Source organism: Mytilus galloprovincialis, chromosome 2 (genome assembly GCF_965363235.1).
Source record: "Mytilus galloprovincialis chromosome 2, xbMytGall1.hap1.1, whole genome shotgun sequence".
Lineage (NCBI taxonomy): Eukaryota > Metazoa > Mollusca > Bivalvia > Mytilida > Mytilidae > Mytilus > Mytilus galloprovincialis.
In genome coordinates this window covers 78,134,021-78,159,155 of record NC_134839.1, presented here as the reverse complement: position 1 = coordinate 78,159,155, position 25,135 = coordinate 78,134,021, and the positions used below count along the sequence as shown (strand labels likewise).

The window sequence follows — 25,135 nt, the reverse complement described above, 5'->3', positions numbered from 1 at the left end:
GTTTATAACACCGGCGATTTTCATAAAAAATTTCAGACATGAAAATAGAAAGGCATTATATCTCGAGTGTCAACAATTTAAAAAAAAAAAAAAAAAAATAGGAATCGAAATATGATCTCGGCGTTATAAATATTGTATCAAAAGAAACTAATTGTTTGACTTTCAAAGAGATTAACGGGAAATATGTCTAAATACAAAGCACGAGTGATCTGTCTGACCAAAATGTTTCACTTGCGAGAAATGATTGACAGTTGTGAATAGATGTAGAGGCTCCGACGGGGAAAGTTGTATCAAAAGGAAAATAACTTAATTCACAATGCCTATACATATTTTATAAATACGATATGTTGGCCTTATACTTAAAATTGAGTTTCTAATAATAACATATAAAGGAACAGGACGTTAAAAGGGGGAAATAATATAACCATCAACGAAAACTCGTATAATTTACGGGATTGAAGTCTCAATAATATGATTTAAACTATTGGTTGTTATTAGGCTTATTATTTTGAATTAGATGAAATATTTACGGTTTACAAATACAAATACAAAATAGTTTATTGGCACAAAACTATTGAAATAATTGGCAACACAATATATTGTTAAAAATCGTCTTTATTTCATTTTCAAATTATAAAAAAAAAAAAAAAATTATATTTAATTTTAATTTTAATTCTTATATTAAATTTAATTTTATTTCTTATATTTAATTTTAATTTTAATTCTTTCTCTTTGAATACAAAACAATATTTTACATTTATCTATCCTCCATAAATACTAATATATTTGTACAGGTAAAATTTAATTCTAATCAAGCTGGTACAGATTGATTTTTACGACCTTCCACTTGGATATTGCACAGCAGGTGTTTATTACACTGGGACAACTGTCCGACCAGTCTGACATCTAGACGGATTAAGACATCCATAAAAATAAGTGCCTATCCGTACTGCAGGTCTATTTAATTTCATATCCTTACATGCCTGATAATAATACTAGACTAGACTATAATTTATAGATTAAAAATATGTTAATCATTGTTTTTACATGCATAAGAATTATTTTTTGTTGATCGAATCAGTCAATACAATGATTGCCCTTAGTTTTACTTTCCATTTTCGACATTCTTTTCCATTAAAAGAATGACCATGCATGATTCATGTGTTATCCATCTCTAGCTAAGGGATTAAATTGTAGTTCACATAACTACGAATTCAATGAGGTCCAATTATTCATTTGCAAGTGAATAATTAATCTTCATTGTTTCTTAGCTCTCCTATTTTGTCAAAATTGAAACATACATTTTTTACCTGTCAGTGTCAGACCATAGTCATGCTTTGTTGATCATTATTTATTTACCTGCAATCAACCTGGTCATAAAACCCTCCCAGATGGGAGTAATTACTTGGTGTTTTTTGGGAGAGAAATCTGTGTTTCACAATGTGACATTGTGGTACACCAGAATCTGTGCTGGGAGTATGAGATTATGTCCTCTCTGTGTGTACTGTACTAAATCTAAATATTATTTCACTATTTCACTTTTATTGATGATTGAACCAAGACAATCCTATTTTAGATTTTTTATCTCGTAGCTAGTGCCCCTTTATGCTTTACTGTGCTTAACAGTTATAACACATACAGGTTGTTTACATGTAGTTATAATTATCCATTCAAGATTGGTCCAGTCCTAAAGATTTGTTTAACTCTTTACCAACTTAAATAAGGACATATATGTCAAGTGGCTGTAGACCGTGCTAAAGGTACATGTATATCATTGTATATATGTGTCCAGTGTATGTGTCCTTCATAAGGCCAGGGCTTCTTTAGACAGACAAGGAAAGCTTTCTAAATGTACATGTACAAAATGTAACACTCAATTACAAATACCTTAGTCTTGTTAGTTTTATTCTAAGAGGTGGGAAAGAGATGCCAGCATTACAATTAATCACTAAATGGAAACAAAATTATTATAAAATAACAAATATTTTACTGTTTGACAAATAATATGTTTTATTAAGGCTAGCTGAGGCCCACCTTCAGGTGTGGGATTTTCTCGCTGTGTTGAAGACCCATTAGCTTGGTGGCCTTCAGCTGTTGTCTGCTCTATGGTCAGGTTGTTGTCTCCTTGAGATATTTTTAATTTCCATTCTCAATTTTATTGATATTATTAATTACCTAATCCTTAAATCAATGTAAATCATGTAAATGTACAATGTAGGATTGACTTTGAGTGTTTGACTTTATTTCATATTATTACATTTTTTGTACTTACGCAGTTTTAACTTTGCTCAGACTGTGACAGACATGACAGAGGAAGTCCAAATAATTGAGATGTCTTAAAAGGCTATTATATTTAGTTGCTTTGACACGTAACATCGCTGTATTAAAGGCGTCAAAGCAAAAAAGTATAATAGCTTTTCAAGACGTCATAATTATTTAGGCTAGCCTGAGACTACTTTAACACATAGTGTTATAGTCATGATAGTAGTCTCAGGACTAGATAGCTCAGATGTTAATTTGCATTATTATAAAATTGTGAAGTTATTGCTTCCTTTAGTTCATGTAGTAGATACTTAACCAGCTGTAAGGGTTTGAGATAAAGAGGTAATTCTTTAGCTCAGCCAATTAGAGAAATACCTTATAACAGAGGTCCAGGGTTCCGTTTCGAGTCCTGGAGGAGTCATATGCTCTTTAGTAATACAATATAAAACAGAGTTTTATGGGTAAAGCTTATTTTTGTTTCTGATCTGAATCGGAATATATGCACATATATCATATATAATATGTTGCAGGGACAGTATAAGGCATTAATGTTAAAGAAAAAGAGACCCTGTGTGAGCACAGGGCACGCATCAAGATAATTTGGGGCTGAAATATATATGCCAGTCGACTGGTTCACATTTTATATTGTGTTAATAGCAAACCAACACAATGTATGACCCATTCCAGACGATTTGTATATATTTCAGCCCAAAATCATGTATGATACGCGCCCCTGTGGCTGTGTTCAGAGTAACCAAAGTTTTAAGCTCTCTATTGACTTGACACATACGTGATTGTCTGGTAGTGTATTCCAAGTGGAAATTGTTCTTAAAAATTTATGACTGCTTATATAAAATTGTAGTTTTGTTACATGTATATTGTATTATACTATAGTCACTGAAATATTTCATTTTGTATAAAATTTGCAAAATCATTAAAACTGAAACTAGAGGAAGATTTAGTAAATGACAATAAATGTGTTCAATGTATGATTGTCGTACATTCTGGTGGGAAACAGTCTTTTGATGTTGTCACAACTGATAATAATCCGTAAAATAACAGAGAATAATGGGAAAGTTCCATTTCCAGAATTTTCAAAAATGCATGGGAACAAAAAACACAAAAATGCTTTAATCTTTATCTTCTGAGCGCTTTAATTTTAAATTATAAAAACAAAACCATAAACGGTTAAAACAAACAGAAAGTAGACCATGGTGAGTTTACAAATATTTCATTTTAAAAATGTAAACCAAAAGACACCAAATTCCATTCATTTATTCTTGAAGTCAACCAAAAAAATAAAGATTTATTGAATTTGGGACATGATATAGTGTCTCAGTTAAAAGTAACTAGAATTTGGAAACACACACAGTAAACAGGTAAATTATAGGCACTGGCTACGGTTACATGGAAATGTAACTATAAGAAAAATATTATTGTTACATTGGAGACTAAATGCCGGAATACACCTTATCGCTAATCCCGGCTGACCCGGCCGCTTGAACTTTTGACGTCAACAACAATCACTTTTCCATTGTGGCGTCAGATATTTTGTTTTATGATGTCAAAATTTTACGGGAACCTGTGTGATTTCCAGCAATGGCGGACAAATAGTGATAAGGTGTATGCATGGTTGGGTAAGGACCTGATTAACTACGAATGTAACAATAATTGTTGAGGCTACGGTTACATTGCATTATTCTTACATGAAAATCAGCAATGTACGATGGGACTAACTAAATAATAAAAGTTGAAGACATTTATTCTATATTTACAATACATATACAGGTATTACATACAATTTTTTAATTTTTTTTATATAACGTCCTCCATGGATACATGTATACATAAGTTTTGCTTTTGGTGTATCATTTTTAGAACTGCGTTTGTATGAAATGTGTGCCTTGATATTGTTTCAGTTTCAATTTTAAACGCATCCCAAGTTTAAAATTTTTCACCCAAAACAAAATTGGTAATAGGAATATCTTCATCCATTTCCACTCTCAACTTTATTCAAAGTATAATGACAGTAATAGACTTTAGGTGTGCAGTTAGATACTTAAAAGTGAACACTTTATTTAGGTGTGCAGTTAGATACTTAAAAGTGAACACTTTTCTCATGTTTCTCAGTCAGAGTTCTCAACAACAAACCATTGAACTATATTGTTTCGCCTTTGGCACTACTAATCTGAAGTAGTATATTTAAGGACATCAAAACCATAAAACTATTTAAACACCATTTGTTGAATAGTAATATTTATTTTTTATCATTATTACAAGTATTATTTAGTACATATGAAAAAAATAAGCAAAAAAAACTATAGAAGATTTAAGTTTAATAAATCTAGCATATACATTGCTGTTTTTCATGTAACAATAACGCAATGTAACCGTAGCCTCAATAATTATTGTTACATTCGTAATTAATCAGTTCCATAACCAACTTTGCATTCCGGCAATTAGTCTCCAATGTAACAGTAACAATAATATTTTTATTATTGTTACATTTCCATGTAACCGTAGCCAGTGCCTAAATTATATCTGGCTCTTCCACAGTCACTCGTTTCTATCCATTTGGAAGGTCGACTATCCATATTAATATGAGGCAGGCATTACCTGTCAATGGGGACGAAGTCTGTATGAATTATTTTTTTTGTAACTTAAATATTTGTTAAAAAATGAAGCGGAAATACCTTAACGTTTCCGATTTTGGTTCTGTTAGGGATTTTAGTTGTGACGTTATTTAAGATATGACGTCATATGCAATGTAAACAAAGAAACACTATCATCAGGTAACGTTTTTTCATATCAAGGAATTATTAAAAATGAAATTGGTATTGCGTTCCTTCCTATTTTATACTAGACTGATAAATATATATATTTTAGTCAAAGTTTCATCATGTTCATACAAACGAGAACGGAAAATGGAAGTAAATTGTAGATTGCTGCGCAGATGCGGGAATTCAAAACATGACATAAAAAAATTAAACGATTTTGAGTTCATTATATAGTACAATGAAAATTTCAGATTTCCCTGATTTTTTTTTTTTTTTTATTGAATTTTCTACTGTTATAGGGGACTTCGTCCCAATAATAAATTATATCTACAGTCATAGGTTATGAGGAACCTTAATATGAGGGTAGTACATGTTATCGTCATGCACCAAAATTACTGCTAACTTTTTTTATGTCATGAATGACCATAATCTTGAACAGGTTGTACATAAAATATACCATGTATACCAACAAGACAGGAAAACACAATAGTCTGTTTATCGAAAGCAGCCTGCACTTACAACTTGTACAAAACAGAAACACTTAACTTAGTGTTGGAACATCAGATCATGACATTATTTTTCAAAAAATGAACATAACAATGGGTAGAAAAATTAAGACACAAAGAAAAATAAATCAATACAAAAAAGTAGATTGGGAAAATTAGGCACAGAAGTGAAAAATTTCAAAGATGAATACTTTTCTCTGAAACTAACCTACAGGTGTCAAACCACCAATTAAAAATCCCTATCTGTCATGTCTGTTCAACCAAATTTTGAAATTTTCACAGCTCTCTAAAAATTTTACCTTAAGTTTAACTTCATACAAACCAGGTATATCCTGAATTGTACATGTATCAGCTTTCTACATGCCAATTTTCAGCATACCTTCAAAGCCTTCTAACAAAACAACTGACCTTCAAACAGAGGTACTCCAAAACTAAACCCTGGTTTTCTGGAAATCTTAAATTAGTATACTATGGAGCGCATTAATCCTCAATTTTTAATGCAAACTCATAGACAAGTAAATTTTGGCTCAAAATGGTCTAGATATATTTCTCTTTCACCAAAAGTTTCGTTTCTGCAAATTTGTTGGTTAGTTTAAGTAAACAAGGACATCAAAAGCACTATTTTATGTCAGAGTAGGGCTACTTTTACATACGTTCTAAATTGGAGGGAGTAATTGGTGGTCTGACACCTACAACACCACAGAAGAAAAGTGGCTGCTGATCAAAATCAAAATACAACAAATAACAGACAAAAATATTCCATCCAAAATATTGAATCTAAAACAAAATATTCATTGGCTAGTCATGCTAGTTAAAAAAAGAAATAAATAGACTATGAAGAAAAGGAGACGGACTGTATACGAAAATTAAGTCAACAAAAAACAGAGAATAAATCATATTATCAAAAAACAAATCATCAAAACATCACGTGAAACAAAATCTAAGAACATCATACTGGAACTATATAGAAAATATTTTAATTGAAGACAGTGAACTGAAAGATGCTAATGTTAGAAAGAAAATTTTGTCATTTTTAAAAAAAACCAGAAAAGTGAAAACATACATGTAGGTGTGTCACCACTAAAAAGGTAAATGGTATTTATATACATGTACAATGATGTATAACAAAAACAAACCCTCAAGATCAGGCTGAAGCACAAAATAATTAGTTTCACTCAGTATTTACCACACCTAAACCATGTATCACATATTTGTGAACTAAAATCATTTAAATCAACAACACACTAATCTGAAATTATTAAGTCTGGTGCTAAACCACATATATACATTGCTAGATCAACATATCTAACGGTACATGTATATCTGTATATATACAAAAACAAAATTTGAAAAAATTAACAAATTTGAATTTTTGTAAATGTGTTCAGATTTCAAATTCCCCCCTAGTACATTGTAGTATGTACCTTCTTGTAATCTTCAACATATTGAAGTTAAGAAGTATTATGTAGATGTAGAAAAGTAATTTCACATAAAGTACAGATAAACAGTTCTAAGGTTGTAAAGTCCACTCTTTTTCTCTTTTTCCTTAAACAGTTCAGTCAACTATCTGACCTATTATCAAACTTATGCTTGGTGCAATCAAACAATTTTTAAAGTGCAATTTAAGAAAAACACTAAAATTTATAATTAAAATCTCTCAAAGAGTTCATCTACTCAGATATGATAACTCCATCTAGGTTCTGACAAGGATCTTATAGCAGAGTTCCTTGATCTTGCTTAGCACTAAAAGATATTTCTCTGCAAGAAAATCCTTGTGTTGTTGGTTTTCCTCACCACTTAGTCTATGTGCGTTGCCGTATATATGCTGTTAAGATTATAAATGGTGTATGTTTGCTACCAAATATTTTGCTGATTCAACTCTTAATAGTTGGCCATAAATGTTTTATGGTTGATTTACAGGTTTTCTTTTCACTCTTGTCCCACTATCCAGCAATTGAAACTAAACAGCACAAGTCAAATCACCTGGTTTAATAGAGGAATAAACTGCTGAAAGCAAATGAAATCTCTCAACAAACTATAATCGACATATTGGGCTTTTCCATAACATTGTCTTTTCAATGCCACCAGATTCATGTAACCTAAAATCAACCAATCTAGAAATGACAATGTGGCACACTTGCATTAAAATATTAAATCGATTATTTTTTTTTCAATTACATTTTTGTTAGAAACTGTGTCTACTTGTCATGCATGTATACTGATATTCAAATAGACAATAGGAAGCATGTACATATGTCATGCAACTACTCAAAATATTACAACATGTACAACTAAGATGCAAAAACAGAAGAAAATTGTTTTGTCCTGTTCTTATCTTTACACCAATGAACTTGACATGATGAAATACTTCTATTAAAAATCCAGCTTAAGTTTATGAAAATCTATCAATAAATATACATGTTGAACTAATAAAATCTTTGCTAGTCATTAATTACAATTATATTTTCTACTTCTTTAATCATCAGGCAGCCACTGACAAGGTATTGGGAGCAGCCAAACAGTTTATTTCCTTTGTTAACAAGTGCCCATCACCATTTCATGGTAAGTTGTTCTAGCATATCAAGGTGTCTGGTTAACATTATACAATTATTGACTTTTGATGAGGTTGATACAATGCTTTATAAATCCCAACGATAAGATATTCACCGAGGCCAACGGGCAAGGGTGAATGGCATACATTTTTTGTATTTGTTGTATCAACTGATATCAAAAGTCAACAATTGCTTTATTATATGACTTTTTATCCTTCTGTATATTTCTAGTATTTGCTCAAGATACTGTTAAAACTGCTCCCTGTTTTATACTATATACATATGTATATCATGTGCTTTTGCAGTTGCTAATTTTCAGAATTTTTCTTAAGTCGAAATTTTCAATAAAGTTTACTAAAAAAGTAGAGGAGAAAAAACACTGAAAACAAGAAGAAAAAAGAAGAAACAGGTTATTAACTTTACGTTACAAACCTACATCATTGACGTTGAAAATGCCTTGGAAAATCTATATTTGGGTACAAGGACACTGTTCCTAATCTTTATATTAACCTCTCATGATTTTTGCCGTGGTTAAAAATAAAGATATAAATTTGTAACTCTGAATTTATTAAATCATCAAATACAACATTATATATGAATCTTAATGATGGACTGTGACTTTGAGGTGAAGATCAGCAATAAAAATGCAGCTCTTTTACTTTTTGTGTGTTTTTTTTGCTCTGCATGTACTGACTTTGTGTCATGAATGGTTACCCCATATCCATTTGAGAATTTGAGAAATAATGTAACACATCTTTTAACAGTTGTTGATGAGACGAAGAAACTTTTGGTAGCTGCTGGTTACAAGGAACTGAGGGAGACAGAGCCATGGGCAATACAACCTCTAGATAAGGTATATACCAAAACCAACATTACTTTATTGTATAACAAACACCATGGGCAATACAACCTCTAGATAAGGTATATACCAAAACCAACATTATTTTATTGTATAACAAACACCATGGGCAATACAACCTCTAGATAAGGTATATACCAAAACCAACATTTCTTTATAGTATAACAAACACCATGGGCAATACAACCTCTAGATAAGGTATATACCAAAACCAACATTTCTTTATAGTATAACAAACACCATGGGCAATACAACCTCTAGATAAGGTATATACCAAAACCAACATTTTTTTATAGTATAACAAACACCATGGGCAATACAACCTCTAGATAAGGTATATACCAAAACCAACATTACTTTATAGTATAACAAACAACATGGGCAATACAACCTCTAGATAAGGTATATACCAAAACCAACATTACTTTATAGTATAACAAACACCATGGGCAATACAACCTCTAGATAAGGTATATACCAAAACCAACATTTCTTTATAGTATAACAAACACCATGGGCAATACAACTTCTAGATAAGGTATATACCAAAACCAACATTACTTTATTGTATAACAAACACCATGGGCAATACAACCTCTAGATAAGGTATATACCAAAACCAACATTACTTTATAGTATAACAAACACCATGGGCAATACAACCTCTAGATAAGGTATATACCAAAACCAACATTACTTTATAGTATAACAAACACCATGGGCAATACAACCTCTAGATAAGGTATATACCAAAACCAACATTTCTTTATAGTATAACAAACACCATGGGCAATACAACCTCTAGATAAGGTATATAACAAACCAAAATTATTTTATTGTATAACAAACACAGTTGTTTGTAAAAACTTTCTGAAACACTGGAGAAATATTAACTATATTAAAATTGTACCGGTATTTTCCAAGTTAAAAAAAAGTGCCAGACATCATAAATTTAACATTACTAAATGCCCGATATAGGGCATTATGATTTCCATTCTGTGCATCTGTTCATTTGTTGTTTGTTCATTCATTCATCTGCTTGTCTGTCAGTCTGTCGCACTTCAAGTTGAAGTTTTTGGTCAAGGTAGTTTGTCTATTCAGATTGAAATTAGTGCACATGGTCCCCTTGATATGATCTTTCTAATTTTAATGCCAAATAAGAATTTGACCCCAATTTCAAGGTCCACTGAACATAGAAAATGATAGTGCTAGTGGGGCATCCGTTTACTATGGACACATTCTTGTTTTGTACCTAATTTGATCCAAATCACTTTTCTTTAAGAAATTATATTTGTATGAGTTGTCTCATTCACTCATGATTGGCAGTCATACCACATCTTATTATTTATAAGTAGACAGGTGTCTATACAATAAATAAATTTAACAGTAAACATCAAAGAGTTGCAGTCCATACCAAATTTCCATGTCAATACAATTACGGTATGACATTTTATTTGTAAATTTCAATAAAAAAACACTTTTTAACATGATTTTCTTTTTAAATAAATAAATTTCAGTATTTCCTGACAAGAAATCAATCCACCATAATTGCCTTTGCTGTTGGAGGAAATTTCAAACCAGGAAATGGGTTTAGTATTGTTGGGGCTCATACAGATAGTCCTTGTCTAAAGGTTTGTATAAATTAGAATTTAATGTAGTAAAAGAACTTGTACAGATAAATGTTACCACTAGTTTATCATACATTTATGTTAAGAAATTTTAGTTTTGCTGCACACATTTTGTGTGTGATAGTGAGTTGGGTGTGTTATTTCTTTTAAAAACTGTCTGCTATACTTAAACTTCATATTATGATGAGTGTGTTGTAATTCTCTATGTGTAGGACAGAAAAAAACAGGACTAAAAGTAAGAGCTGAAAGTCACAGGACAAAACAAAATCACAATTCAGTTTTCAAGATTATTTTTCTGTAAAAAGGACAAGACTTATTTTTTAAAACATTTTTATATTTTTCTTAGAACTTTAATCATGTTAATATATATTTAGCAACTTGGTTAACAAAATATATTTCGTAAACAAAACCCCCCAATAATGATCCAATAATTGATTGGAAAACAATTTGTTAAAGTGGCTTAGAACTAAAAATGGCTTCATGGTGTCTGTGACTTTTTGTGCTGTGACTTTCTGTCCTTTTACTGTATGTCTTGAGCATGAAATTATGATAGCAGAAGTGTTTCCTAATTTAATATACCCCAATTTTGAAAATTCAAAAGTGGGTGTATACTGATTCACCTTTGTCTGTCCATCTGACACATGAATATTTTTCGTCACAATTTTCAGATTCATTACTCAACAACTCCCTCTTTATTGAACACTTACATCATTTTACACATGACATTCAAGTTGAAAATTTTCTGCACATTTTTCTCAGGAACTACATTACAAGGATTTCTGAAATTTGGTTTCAGTGTTTATTTGACTCATTTAAACCGTATGATATGTTTTCTGATAAATCACTCGACAACTTTCTGTTAACTGGCAAGTATTTGGACAGGGGTATCATGAGTGAGCAGTAGCATGTTTTGTGATAAAATTATTTGTGGTACATGTATATGAGATTGACATGATTGGCATGAATCATTTAGCATATATACAAAGTTCTTCTCTCTTTATGCTTTTTTTATGTATGAATTAAACAATTGTGTAGTTTTTACTTAAAAATAAGTAAGAATTTTTAACATGATTCTTACCTTTAAACAAGGAATGCAGAACTTATGTCATTATTTATAGTATAACTAATCGCCGTATTTGGATATCAAAAATAAGACAACGCGTGAGCGTTCGGTCACAAGTTGTCTTATTTTTTATATTTAAATACGGCGATTAGTTATTCTTTTTATTACATTGGCAAATGGCTTTTTTTTATGAAATTAATGTAGAAAATGTAAGGAACTATATCTTTTTCCTACGCATTGACAATTTGTTTTGATCCGACGTTATCGACGTCTTGACAACGCCTATTGTTGTATGACGTCAGAGAGTGAAATAACCACGTTTATTTCACATGTGAAATTATCGGTTTTTATTTAACTGGGAAATCAATGTAATTCATTGCAACCAATGTAATAAGATTACATCATCAGATATTTAAAAGTTTTATCTTTAACATATAGTGGTTTTTTTTTAAAACTGATAGGTAAAACCTAAATCTAAGACCAACAAATCTGGTTATGCCATGGTCGGTGTGGAATGTTATGGAGGTGGTATTTGGCATACATGGTTTGACAGAGACTTGACTGTTGGAGGTAGAGTTCTAGTTAAGGTATGGATAGAATTTCTTTATTTTGACCTATGATACATATTTTAAAAATATAAGGGAGTGCAATTATCTGTTTTAAGTTAAGTTTAGTAGGATTAAATATGTATCAAAACTTAAAGACTGATTCATTTCTTTATTCTCAAATTAGCAACATTTTATCTGTTTAACAGAACTTTTTATCAAGTGATTTGCATTCTGAATTTATAAGTAAGTGTATTGATCTATTTAAATATAAGCTTGAAAATACAAAGGAGTAGGTCCAGTAAGGACCGATTTTGGCCTCAAATTTCAGGTTTATCTGACGAAAGATTTTGACCTCTTTTTAAACACTTAAGTGTCTATTTTATTTGAATTAATTAGTTTATGTGAAAGATTTTAACAGATTTAGTCATTAAAAACGATCCGATTCAAGCTCAAATATGAAAAATCTACCTGATATGCCGAAAAATGTAACTTTTCAGATGGTTTTTGGTAAAAATGAAAGTGGCCGCATCCATGTTCATCCTCAACCTTTATATATGTTATGTATTATCATAAAATACAACTTACATTTCAATATTAAGGATGAACACGAATGCGGCCACTTTCGTTTTACACGAAAACCGTCTAAAATTTAACTAAAATGCTAGAATTATAAGGATTTCAGTAATTTAGCATGACTTAATGGTGCTAGTACCGGATATATGTGCATTGTATTGTCAAAAACAGCCCATATTTATGTAGCAGAAGCATTCTACTGTCCAATAAATAACTAAAGGTTTACATTTTAACAATTTTGTAAAACTGTTATATTTTGGGGCCAAAAAGGGGTCTTACTGAACCTACTCCTTTGTACCAAATATTTTCAATTCATTAAAAAATAATTGAATTTGATAATATGTTTACTAAAGAGCAATGTCTACATAACTTTAAATTTCAGTTGTGTTTTATTCTACAAATATTTGTTTTCTCTCTTCAGAACAATGGAAGTATAGAACATCGTTTGGTTCATATACAGAAACCTATACTTAGGGTACCACATATAGCTATCCATTTGATGAGAGACCATAATGAAAAGTTTGGACCAAACAAAGAGTCACAAGTGTATGTTTAAATCATTAATGTATTGGGCAAATTTTTTCATGTAATTTAAAAATAAGGAGATGTGGTATGATTGCCATTGAGACAACTATATGAAGTGATAGTAAGCAATTTTAGGCCACCATACAGCCATCAACAATGAGAAAAACCCATACTGTATTGTCAGCTATAAAAGGCCACAGACATGTTTATATGCATATTGAAGATGTACATCTCAATTTATGTATACATTTTTTTTGTTATTTCTAGTATAGCCATAGGAGACTGTTTTGTTTAGGTTTTCTTATTTGCAGAAATCAGTATATATCCTCACTACTATATCAAATATTAGTCTCACTACCATTTAGGTAGCTTTTCTAAAACAAACCATATTTATTGCATCATGGCCATTTGAGTCTTTGGTCTTTGCATCACTTGTTAGCAATTGTTTTACCTATACTGAATGCAAAGATATGTTGGGTTCATGTCAATGAATCTGTAACCCAATGATACATTAATAAAGACATTGATTGTTTACCTAAACATAGTCAATGCATCAAGTTTTTATTGTTTTTGTTTGTAATATTTTGTAGATGTCCAGTACTAGCTACAACAGTACAGTTAGAGTTACAAGGTAGCAAACAGGAAGAGGATAAGAAACCTGAAAGTCACGAAAAACAGGTAGATAATTATGTTTTATGTCACCATATATTTGTATGGTATTGTAAGGTTTCATAGAATTCATTCTTAAAGTTGTAATACCTGCATACTTCTCCATATATATTATAGCAAAGATTTATTTTTACTTTTTATAAATGTAAATTGTAGGGATGGAAACAAGTACACTAGTACTCGGGTACTCGTACGGAAGGCAGAGTACTCGAGTACAGTTTTAGTACCTGGATACTCATTTGCCTGTTATACATCTTGAGATATTTCTCCTCACATTTTCACTCATTTTTCCGTTAAATATTCCCTTCATATTACTAAATAAAATCAATTAATAACATAAATGTGTTTATCCTGAGGCTACTATTTGTTATAGTAGTACCAGCAACATCCTTTCCTTCTGAGGGAAAGTTTTCATGTGAACTACTTGTAAACAAGAACTATCTTTAAAAAAGATATCCGACGTATTTAAATTTGTGTATATGTTTAAAATTATCATTTCGATAACCTTCAGAAGCACAAAGATACCATTTAAATAACGTTTTCTCTGTTTGTGTTCAGTATTCTCGGTCCTCGTATCTTTTTGTTTACATTCACCAAAACCCCGCGGAAATCTCGCATGCGTAGGTGCTTTCTAAAAGTCATGTACGTTCGTACAACAATGTTTACATTAAAAATTGATTGTCCCGACAACAGCTGTCACGGATGCAAAGAGCTATTGAAGAAACAATTATTTTAATAAAAATATAAATCTTTGTAAGATCTAGTCAAATATTTATAGTTTTTCACTTGCTTTCCATCACGATATAATTAACGAGACGTTGTTTCAAACACAACCAAATCACCCACCATGACAGCATTTTGTCCAATCACAGAAAGGATTTTCGAGCATGCGTATTCTGTTGCCATAGTTAAGCGTCCTTAAGTTCAAAGGGCACAAACCGAAACTATACCGACTACGTCGGAAAAAAAATAGAAAGTCGAACAGTCTTTTGTCTGAACTTGTTGACCAGATCATATTTCTAAACAAGAACAAAATCAAAGTGACCTGCAGTGAACCCTATACAACTGATTACAGACATTTGTAACCGTGTTTGAAAAGGATCAACACTTTCATTGATTAATAATTAACTCATCACAAGCCGTAAAAACTTACCTTTGTTTGTTAATCAAGACTTCTATGTAAAGGTGATGGGTATGAGATGTACATTTGAATTAATTCAATTACTCTGTATTTGAAACTTAACTATAATTGTTTAATTTACAATTTAAAGATAGGCGAAAGTAAGAGAGCCACATTCAAACCAATAAGTCCAAAATAAACTGACAACGTCATGTCTAAAAAAAAACAGAAAATCAGACAAACGATACTGCAAAAAAAAAAACACACAGAAAAGTAAGACTGAGCAACACGAAAAAGCCTAAAAGTATTGCTGACAAATTAATGGTCGTATTATAAAAAATACCAAATCCTCAGGAACAGATGATACATATATTGTCTACTTTGTCGAACTTTATATGCAAATATTTATGATTTTATTGGAATTTGAACATGTGCACAAACAATAATTGCTATTATGATAGGTTATTTGTAGAAACGCCGGTCGGTAGTTCATTGTTTAATGGAAACAAAAAAAGAGGACCAAGCTATTTTTACAGTACTTTGTCTTTTGTTCATATGTTTATGAAAGGGAATAATAAAAACACTGAATCCCATCTAAATTCTAAACTTTTGAGTAGATGTTTAAGATTCATCCGAGTACTCGCAAGTACTCGAGTATCATGACCGAGTATCCGAGTATTAATTTTTAGATCTTTTGACATCCCTAGTAAATTGATTTGTTATTATAAAAAAGGCAAAAAAAAGGTCTAGAAGGTCATTTGCCAAGGCATTATAGTATAGTTTCTAAAATTCTAGCTTTAAAACATATTGCCCAGGTATGTAGCTATTGCGTAGTGCATTTTGTTTCGACAATAAATTCAAATTTAAAAAATCACACCTACTACATCTTAAAAGGTTTTACAGTGTAGTGTTCTACTATTAGACCTTTTCAACAATTTTCTACGCCTACAGCTGACAACAACTACAACAGGTAAAATGTAAGTGGTCGTCTCTACTAATGGTTGTATTTTATTGTCATTGATCAATTATTGAATTGAAAGGGGGGAAAACAAACATGTTTCTTTTTTTATTTATCATAACAATATTGTTTTATTTTTGGATTGAGAATGAATAAGAGTCTAGATGGGGTTTACAGAATAGACATAAATGGACCAATACTATAGAATCAGGCACAAAAATAGAGAAAAGAAAAGGGTCAGATGGTCCCGTTAAAATTTTCTATCCGTAACTTTGTTACTTTGGAGATGATGAAATGTATTTACTTGTCATATAAGATATTAATCGAAAAATGAGCTGACATCTATTGGCAAGGGAAGCAGGCTTCCGGCATTGAAAACTTGTACAATTGGATATTGATAATCGTATTATCAGAGATGCAATAGTTTGGGATGTGAATGGATTTTCTTTTTAACTTGAAGGTTAAATGCTAGCTAATTTTTGTAACATATGATAAGTATTATATGAAAAAGGGGAAACCACAGATAATCAAGAAAAGCTGTTTGCAAAATAGTTTTTTTTTTTTTATAATATCGTTAAATAGAATATGTAGTACACATGTACTACAATGTATGTTTCTGTTACATGCATGTTATACATGAATGATTTTTATCTTTGATAGGACCCCTCTGTTTCTCCTGTAAACTGTAGGTGTCAATAGTTTGTGTCGAGAGTTGTTGAAAAGGTCTAATGGGACAAACAATGTCAAAATTATAGAAATGTCTACCAGCTCTTAGTTAAATATGGACAATTCTCAGATTGACAGCTTCAGACATACAGTACTCATTATGCCCCTATGTCATTATACCTCACCTAGGGGCATTGTGTTTTTCAGTCTGTGCCTACGTCCATTTGTCGGTTTGTCTATTTGTCTGTCTGTCTGTCCGTTTGTCCCACTTAAGGTTAAAGTTTTTTGTCAAGGTAGATTTTGATGAAGTTGAAGTCCAATCAACTTGAAACTCACATGTTCCCTATGATATGATCTTTCAAATTTTAATCCCAAATTAGAGTTATGGCCCCAATTTAACATTTCACTGAACATAAAAAATTATGTTGCAAGCAGGGCATCCATGTACTTTTGGACATATTCTTGTTTTTTACCGTCTTTAACTGGACCAAATCGCTAAATTACCAAAAAACTCAATGTCCAAAATTTTATAACATGTTATTTCAATACCATACATAACATTTGAATTATTTCAGTGTGATAAACACCAGCCTGCCTTAGTAAAGCTAATATGTGATGAACTGAAAATTTCCCCTGATCAGATGATGGACTTTGAACTTTGTGTAGCAGATACTCAACCAGCTGTAAGTACAGGAAAGGATTATTCAACTGGATATTTTGTCATACAGGAAGGCCAATTTATCTATCATAATTAATAGAAACATTTAGTCTCAAAATTTTCTACCTCCTCTGGTTGCAAAAAATGTTTAATTGTTCCAAAATAAATGAATCTTGCATTTTGATTCCACTCCAAAAAACAATGTTTAAGGTGAAGTTGAAATAAACATTTATGTGATGCTATAAACAATATCTTAATAAAAGTGCTGGAAAAGGAAGACATTAGCTAAACTTGGTGATCCGTGGACCAACATTTAGAGAGTTATTTGGAATTATAATAATACTTTATTCTGTAAGCAAAAAACATTGTTAATTTTAGTTAAGAGTAAAATATCGGAAATCAGTCCTCCTGCTTCATGTGTTCCTATTAGAAGTCATTAGAAAACTCTTGAATAGGCTAATTGTCAGTTCAAACATTTGTTAAACAAGTTATTTGGTGTTTCTTCCTAATGTCAGCCTATTGGTGTATTGAATTAGATTTTTTGGATGGCAAAGGTACTTACTGGCAAACAAAACACATCACATGATCTTGAAACAGACACACTTGCCAGAAATGACCTAATCTGCAAGTTCATGACCTAAATGGTAGATTGGGATTTAGGTCACAAAGTTTCTTTTTACGGAAATGGTTTCAGTCATTTCATTGAGATTTGAATTGCTATTTTTGACTTATTTTTACTCTAAGCAAATAATATTGCTTACACTTGTGGAAGGCCTCATCAAATTTACTTTCTAAAATTGCATATTATTTTTGTTTAATGATTTTTAATTTTATTTATTAAAAGCAATTGATACTTAGTTTTTAGTTTCTTTTTGCCATTGTTTTTTTTTATTCTTTATAATGTACTTTTCACTTTGCAGGCTATAGGTGGTGCATTAGATGAATTTATATTTGCTCCAAGACTTGACAATCTTCTTAATGCCTACACAGCAGTAGAGGTTTGTGAATTAGAAAAGCATGTCAGCTATTGGCAAAACACATGTGTTTAGTATCATTTTAAATTATAACCTGGTAAATTAGTCGTTTAATCCACATAAATTGTTGCTTATGTTCGAGGAGATGAAGTAAAAGCCTGACTAGGTGCTGCTTTTAATTTTATCATATTGGACTAAAAATTCAATTGAAAGCACATGTTTACAATATTTCATTTATCCCAGTTTGATTAATAAACAAACTGGCATTGTACTCCTATGGTTGAAATTACATCCAATATTAGTTCATTATTTTTTAAGCTCTTGTGGTTTATGACTACTGATGAAACTGTTTCTTTGATTGTTGTTCTTCCTATCATCAGTTTTTGAAGGTCTTAATCACAGAGTGAATAACAATAACCCTATAAAGTTAGACAAAAAGGAACAATTCTCACGAAAATTGTAATTCATGAGGATACGGGAAGGAGACATCAATTCTTCAATTCATAGTATGACATAAATGGTGAGGTCCTTTTACAAACATTGTCCTTCATTCATAACAGTCAAATTTAAGATTTTTTTTTTCATTCCAGGCGTTGATAGAAACTGATAGTAGTTTAAAGTCAGACCCTAACATCAGACTAATATGTTTGTTTGATAATGAAGAGGTTAGTATATTTGGCTTAATAGAGGCTTCTCTGCTATTCTTGCCTTGTATTACCATTTATCATTTATACTAGATGTTAGAAAAAAAAATTAAAAACCTGTTCATATTGTGACTAGCACATTAAATATTTTTCCAAAGCCTTCAAAAAGTATTCTTATTTCATAGCACTATGTTCATATCTTCAAGGACTAATTCAGCTATATCATAGACATAAGAGAACTAAACAAACAGTTGTTATCATTTGATATGTATTATTGCTAAATAAATTTTAAGGGGTAAAACAATTTTTTGAACAGGTTGGATCACAGAGTGCCCAGGGTGCAGCATCAACTTTACAGGAACTTGTATTACGTCGTCTGAGTAGTGGTGGCAGTCAGACAGCTTTTGAAGAAGCCATTCCAAAGTCTTACATGATTAGTGCTGATCAGGCTCATGCTGTTCATCCTAATTACTCGTTAGTTTATTCAATACATATCAATACACTGTTTATTTGAATCAAATTTTTTTATTCACTAAAGGACAGGAATAAATCTCAGATCTATTTATTGCATTCACATGGAAATTTTAGTAATGACTTGATTGTTATCAGCTGTTTACTTATGTTGATAAAAACTTCAATCAAAATCCATAATCGTAACTTAAACTTTGATCAAATATGAAAAAAAGATCTCTTATGATTGCCATTTGAGACAACTCTCCACAAGAGACCAAATGACACATAAATTAACATCAATAGGTCATTGTGCGGCCTTCAAGAAAGCCTGAATATTGCTTATTCTCTCAGCAAGTTGACCAAGTTAAATAGAAAAATGACTGAGCTGTGAGGTATGGTATGGTATGCATTGATAAAGGTTGATTCATGAGAGTTGAAAGTAGAAATGTTCAACACACATTTTACAACCATAGTATTAATTAGATCTCCATATACATTGTCCTTTTAAACATGCATGTTCTATTTGCCACTGTAAATTAAGCAAACATCAATCGATAAATAAATCATGTTCTTTCATTTTTGTTGTTGCATGAGATGTAATAGCGAACAGCAACAAATATTGAAAATTATTAGCCCAGATTTATGACAAACGAACATTTTATTTGTGTGTGCAAACTATTAAGTGAAGATATCTTAGATACCAGCTGAAGAACTGTTTGCAAAGAAAAAATGAGACCTCTGGCAAATCTTTGTTTAATATTATAGCCCATCAATTTAAAAGTTTCAACAGGAACCTGCTTCTCAACATTATAGTTTCAATTTCTAATCTTGTATCTGTCATTGAGAAATCGGTTTATTTTATTTTTGCTTATTGTCAAGCTTTGTTGAAATTCTTTTTTTTTTTATACAGGGACAAACATGAAACTAATCATCAAGCAACACTTCACAAGGTTTGTATAGAATCTTAGAATTATGTATTGTGAATTCAGAAATTATTGCAAGGTTTTTATTGATGTGAATATTTCAACTGGATGAGTATCCTGATAATTGATTTTAGTGAAGCCCAGGTGGTCGTGTGGTCTAGCTAGACGGCTACAGTGCAGGCGATTTGGTGTCACCATATCTCAGTAGCATGGGTTAGAATCCCGTCGAGGGAAGAACAAAAAAAAAAAAATTTGCGAAATATATATATGTATACAGCTTTTTCTTAAATTGAAATGATTAATCTATCATTCTTGTCGATTTTTCAAAAATAGCTATAATAAATGCAGTCAATAATTTTAGTATTTACTGTCTCTATGATGACATATTAGTTGGCTCTTTTCTTAACATTTATCTGTTGGCCTGGTTTTTTGTCTTTCATAAATCTCCTACAGTTGACACATTTGAATATGATTAAACTTGTCAGTGTTATGCCACATGTAATTGTGCACCCTTACTTCATTTTTGCTCGGACTAAAACATTGTACATTGTCATTTTTTCTCATTGGGATTAGCAAACACATGAACTTTTCATGTCTGCAGAAGGATAAGTTGCCAAAGAAAAACGTTCTGCATTTCACTTTAAAATTCATATTTTGATCAGAATGATTTATGTGGTATGACTCATTTGTCAGTTCTAAATCTCCTATGTTTAACATTTGATTAGACCAAATTACAGTTTCTTCATAACATGTTCAGTATTGTCTCAGAGGATATGGAAACAGCTTCTTTCTTCTGTCTTCTTCATAAACACATTGCTGTGATATTCCATTGACCATTCAATATTGTCAGTTTGATATGATAGTTTTGGGGGAATTGTGAGTTCACTTTTTTATGTATTTTACCAAAAAATATAGCAATGAGAATGACACATTGTAAACTCGCATCTCTTAAACCATTTAGCAGAAAGCTCTGATATCATGTAGAATTGTTTTCCATCATGCTAAGCTAAGAAGCTTATATCACTATTTTGATTTATACCCTTTATTTCTTCAAATCATGGTTAGGATCTATACTATGTGGTGTACGGTAGCCTTTTTCAATACCTCTAAGTCTCATAACTCATAATTCCATATTTTGATAAGTCTTACACTTAGCATGCTTTCAAACATTGTACAGACAACTAGAAGAAACCATAAAGTTGATTGAACATAATGTACAAAAAGATTCATTTAATGCCAAGTGAACTTGGTTGTAAAAATTGTAAATATTTCATTCAAATCTGCATGACATTTCGAATTGCAGTTATCCATTTCTTCTTATAACACTGCCATTTGGACCAGACAAAGACATCTATCTTGCTGGAGTTGACATAGCAGAACTGAATTTGGATAACTTATATATTGAACATAAAAAATACTGACCAAAGTTTTTTAATGGTCGCTGATTGTTTATTGATTTCTAACACTATGCTGAAATTAAAGCCGATTATCTAGGTTTTTCAACTGATTATACTGATGGATCAAAAGATGGTGACAGAGTTGCATCTGCTGCTGTCTTCAGGGACAGAGCTGCAACTCTCCGTTTGCCATCTAATGCATCCACCTTTACTGCTGAAGCAGAAGCAATAATTTTGGCTTTGAAATTTATTGCTTCTTCAGATAAATCCAAATTTACTATATGTTCTGATTCACTTTCATGCTTACAAGCTATACAAAATACTAAAATTAAAAACCAAACAATTCTCAAAATTTTATATGTAATGAGGAATTTAAAAATTCTTCTGAAAGAAATAATATTTCTATGGGTTCCGAGTCATGTTGGAATCCTTGGAACACAGCTGTAGACCTTGAGGCAAAGAATGCCCTGGGTGACCCTTTATCTAACTGTGATATACCATGTACTGATTTTAAATCTAATATTAGAGAATATGTTTTTAATATATTGAAAAATGAATGGAGTAAAAGATGATAGTAAATTACATGAAATTAAACCTAATTAAGGCAAACCTTTTAATAGTTTTATGTGCAGAAAAGATCAGTGTGTTATTTCTAGATGTCGTATTGGTCATACTAGAATAACACACGAGTATCTTTTAAAAAATGAAGATGAACCACAATGTGTACCTTGCAACTGAAAGTATACTATTAAACATGTTTTAATTAATTGTATTGACTTTGCTGATTATTCGTAAGAAGCATTTCAATGTCAATAATATGTATGATTTATATAATGATGTTCCATTTACAAATATTGTTGCATTTTTAAAAGAAATTGGAATTTATTATAGAATATAAAAATGTTATTATATTTAAGTCATTTTTAATTTTTATCACGTTATCTTACTGTTGATTTTTATTTGTAAATAATCCATTTGCTTTAGTCTAGAATTTTAGTATATTGAAGGACTTTTTGTCTTATTTTAAAAATATGCTTTAAATTGTAAAAATATTCGAATTAGCTATCGCCGCGATATAGCCTTTTTGTGCTAATGCAGCGTAAAGCAACCAACAATCAATCAATCAATTTATTGATTTCTTCTAAAAGTATAGAAAGAGCCAGAGAATTACAAAAGCTGGTCATTCAAGGTAAAAATATTTGATAGCTAGGGGAGTTTCTTAACTCCCATGTGGAATTGGATTTGAAAGCTAAAGATTTTTGGAATTTTGTCGTTTGCACAGAAAACTCCTGCTCGAAACAAGAGGGTTAGCAGATATATTACAGGGAATAGTATTATAATTTATGTTATTACTGAATCACTGGCTATGATTGTTATCATTTCATTGTAGGGAATAGTATTAAAATTTAATTCCAACCAGAGGTATGCTACAACAGCTATAACTACTACTATACTTAGAGAGATTGCATTCAAATCTGGATGTCCGTTACAGGTATGTGCAAATGGAAAATATTAAAAAGATTAAGATCTGTACAAATGTGTGAAACAATTTTTTACAAGGCTTGTAAACTGCATAAACCTAAAATCTGGAAAACATGCAATACAGGTTAGCGTTAATATTACAAAGAAGGCAAAATATTCCCTTCTTCAAATTCATTTTTTTTTATTATTCACAAGAAATTGAACAAGGGTTCTAAAATAATCATTTGATTCAAAATTACCTCAAAATTTTACTTATTTACAAAGTAACAGCTATGCATTATTATGTTCTACTTTTTTGTATGTTCTTTTTGCCAAGGCCAGAATAAGTGGTTGACAGCATAATTAGATAAGTAATGATTGCTTGACTATTGAAAGTCATGACATTTCAAATTCAAAAAAACAAAAACTTGAATATGTTTTCTATGCTAAAATGGAACTTTGACAACCTCCCAGTGCAAGTGCAAGGGAAAAACTGTGATAGAAAAAAAGTAATAAAATATGCAAGGTTAATAGTGTTAATTTATAGAGAAAGACCAACTTTTTTATATAATGAGTTTTTTTTATTTGCACATTAACATCAAAGTAAGTTAACGGTATACACTTTTTATGCATAGTATAAGATAAAGACAGAAAATGTGCATCACATTTAATAGACAGCTATTGAATAGTTTGACACATTGCAGAATATGATTGCAAGACAAAGGCTGCTTGGATAGATAATACATATTTCTAATTTATACAAAACGTTAGATTTATTCAATTTTGTAGAGCATCCTGATACAATATACATAACTTAATACCACAATTACAATTTGATACCTCAGCAAAAGTATACTAAATAAGTTAGTCTTTAGATGCTAATGAAACGCTCACTTAAAATATTCATACAAGCATACAAAGATACAAAGATAATATAAACTATAAATTAATCTTTCTTAAATCTGAGTTATTATAATTTGTTAAAAGAAACAAATTTTGTTTGTTTTTTTTGTCATTATTCTATTATTTCATTGTACAATTATATTTTTTACAGGATTTTGTTGTAAGGAATGACTCACCATGTGGATCTACAATTGGACCAATCATGTCAGCTAAACTAGGAATACCAACAATAGACATTGGTGCCCCACAACTAAGTATGCACTCTATAAGAGAGATGTGCTGTACTTCAAGTGTATCTCAAGCTATCTGTTTGTATAAGGTAAGTAAGAAGATTTTGTATTAAATTATAGAAAAATTAATAAAAATGTATTGAATACATTTCACATTTCATATTTTGTATGACACAGTTGAATATCACTTTCATGCCTTCATCTCCTATCAGGTGATAATGTCTTTATCCTAAATTGGATAGTCAATTATGTATGGTTAATAAAAAAAGTATCATTCTATAAATATTAGTCTTGATTCTTAAATAAGGGAAAATTTTATGACAGACCTTTTCATAGGATAACATATTATACAGGGCTAGTACCACACATTACACAAACTTTTTGTTAGAACTGCAGATTTGCATCAGCAAATTTTCTTCTATCAACAGTTATTTGAACCAATGGTGCTATGAGGTAGCAGCTCTGCCTATTTTCCGAGGCTCTGAATACTATGCTATTAATTAGGTGATAGGATAGTCAAACTTAAAGATTATACAATGAATTTTTAAAAGTCAGTAAAAAAAAATAAGTGTTAATTCATTGTTTCATTAAATGCTTTTCAATTTTATAGGGATTCTTTGAGAAATATCCAGAAGTCTTTTCTTCATTGAAGTTTTAGAAGATCATCAAGTGGACAATACTCATGGATTGAAATCCTGATAATAAAGAGTAACCAGATCAATGGACATATTTTATAGTGTTGATAATTATTTATTTTCGATTTCAAAATAAAAGTATTAAATCCTG

General features: G+C 30.8%; 2 protein-coding genes across 4 annotated transcripts in view; one reads left to right on the top strand and one right to left on the bottom strand.

The window, feature by feature from the left end:
• Positions 1 to 3,408, bottom strand: part of LOC143064469 (nuclear envelope integral membrane protein 1-like) — a 27,523-nt gene extending 24,115 nt beyond the window's left edge. For both annotated transcript variants that reach the window (XM_076237309.1, XM_076237310.1), the window contains exon 1: positions 3,264 to 3,408. In XM_076237309.1, the coding sequence (XP_076093424.1) occupies positions 3,264 to 3,345 (82 nt within the window). In that variant the 5' untranslated portion in view covers positions 3,346 to 3,408. The remainder of the gene's footprint in view (positions 1 to 3,263) is intronic.
• LOC143064468 (aspartyl aminopeptidase-like) lies at positions 3,383 to 25,135 on the top strand. 2 transcript variants are annotated; one of them, XM_076237308.1, is made up of 15 exons: positions 3,383 to 3,476; positions 8,032 to 8,107; positions 8,862 to 8,950; positions 10,474 to 10,587; positions 12,109 to 12,234; positions 13,190 to 13,314; positions 13,884 to 13,971; positions 17,282 to 17,389; positions 18,285 to 18,362; positions 18,929 to 19,003; positions 19,299 to 19,456; positions 20,346 to 20,385; positions 23,146 to 23,247; positions 24,271 to 24,438; positions 24,960 to 25,135. In XM_076237308.1, exons 1-15 carry the CDS (start codon positions 3,474 to 3,476, stop codon positions 25,005 to 25,007), a joined length of 1,398 nt encoding a protein of 465 aa, XP_076093423.1. In that variant the 5' UTR covers positions 3,383 to 3,473; the 3' UTR covers positions 25,008 to 25,135. The 2 variants fall into 2 exon arrangements, with proteins under 2 accessions (XP_076093423.1, XP_076093422.1); XM_076237307.1 differs by lacking the exon at positions 3,383 to 3,476 and adding an exon at positions 4,870 to 4,899.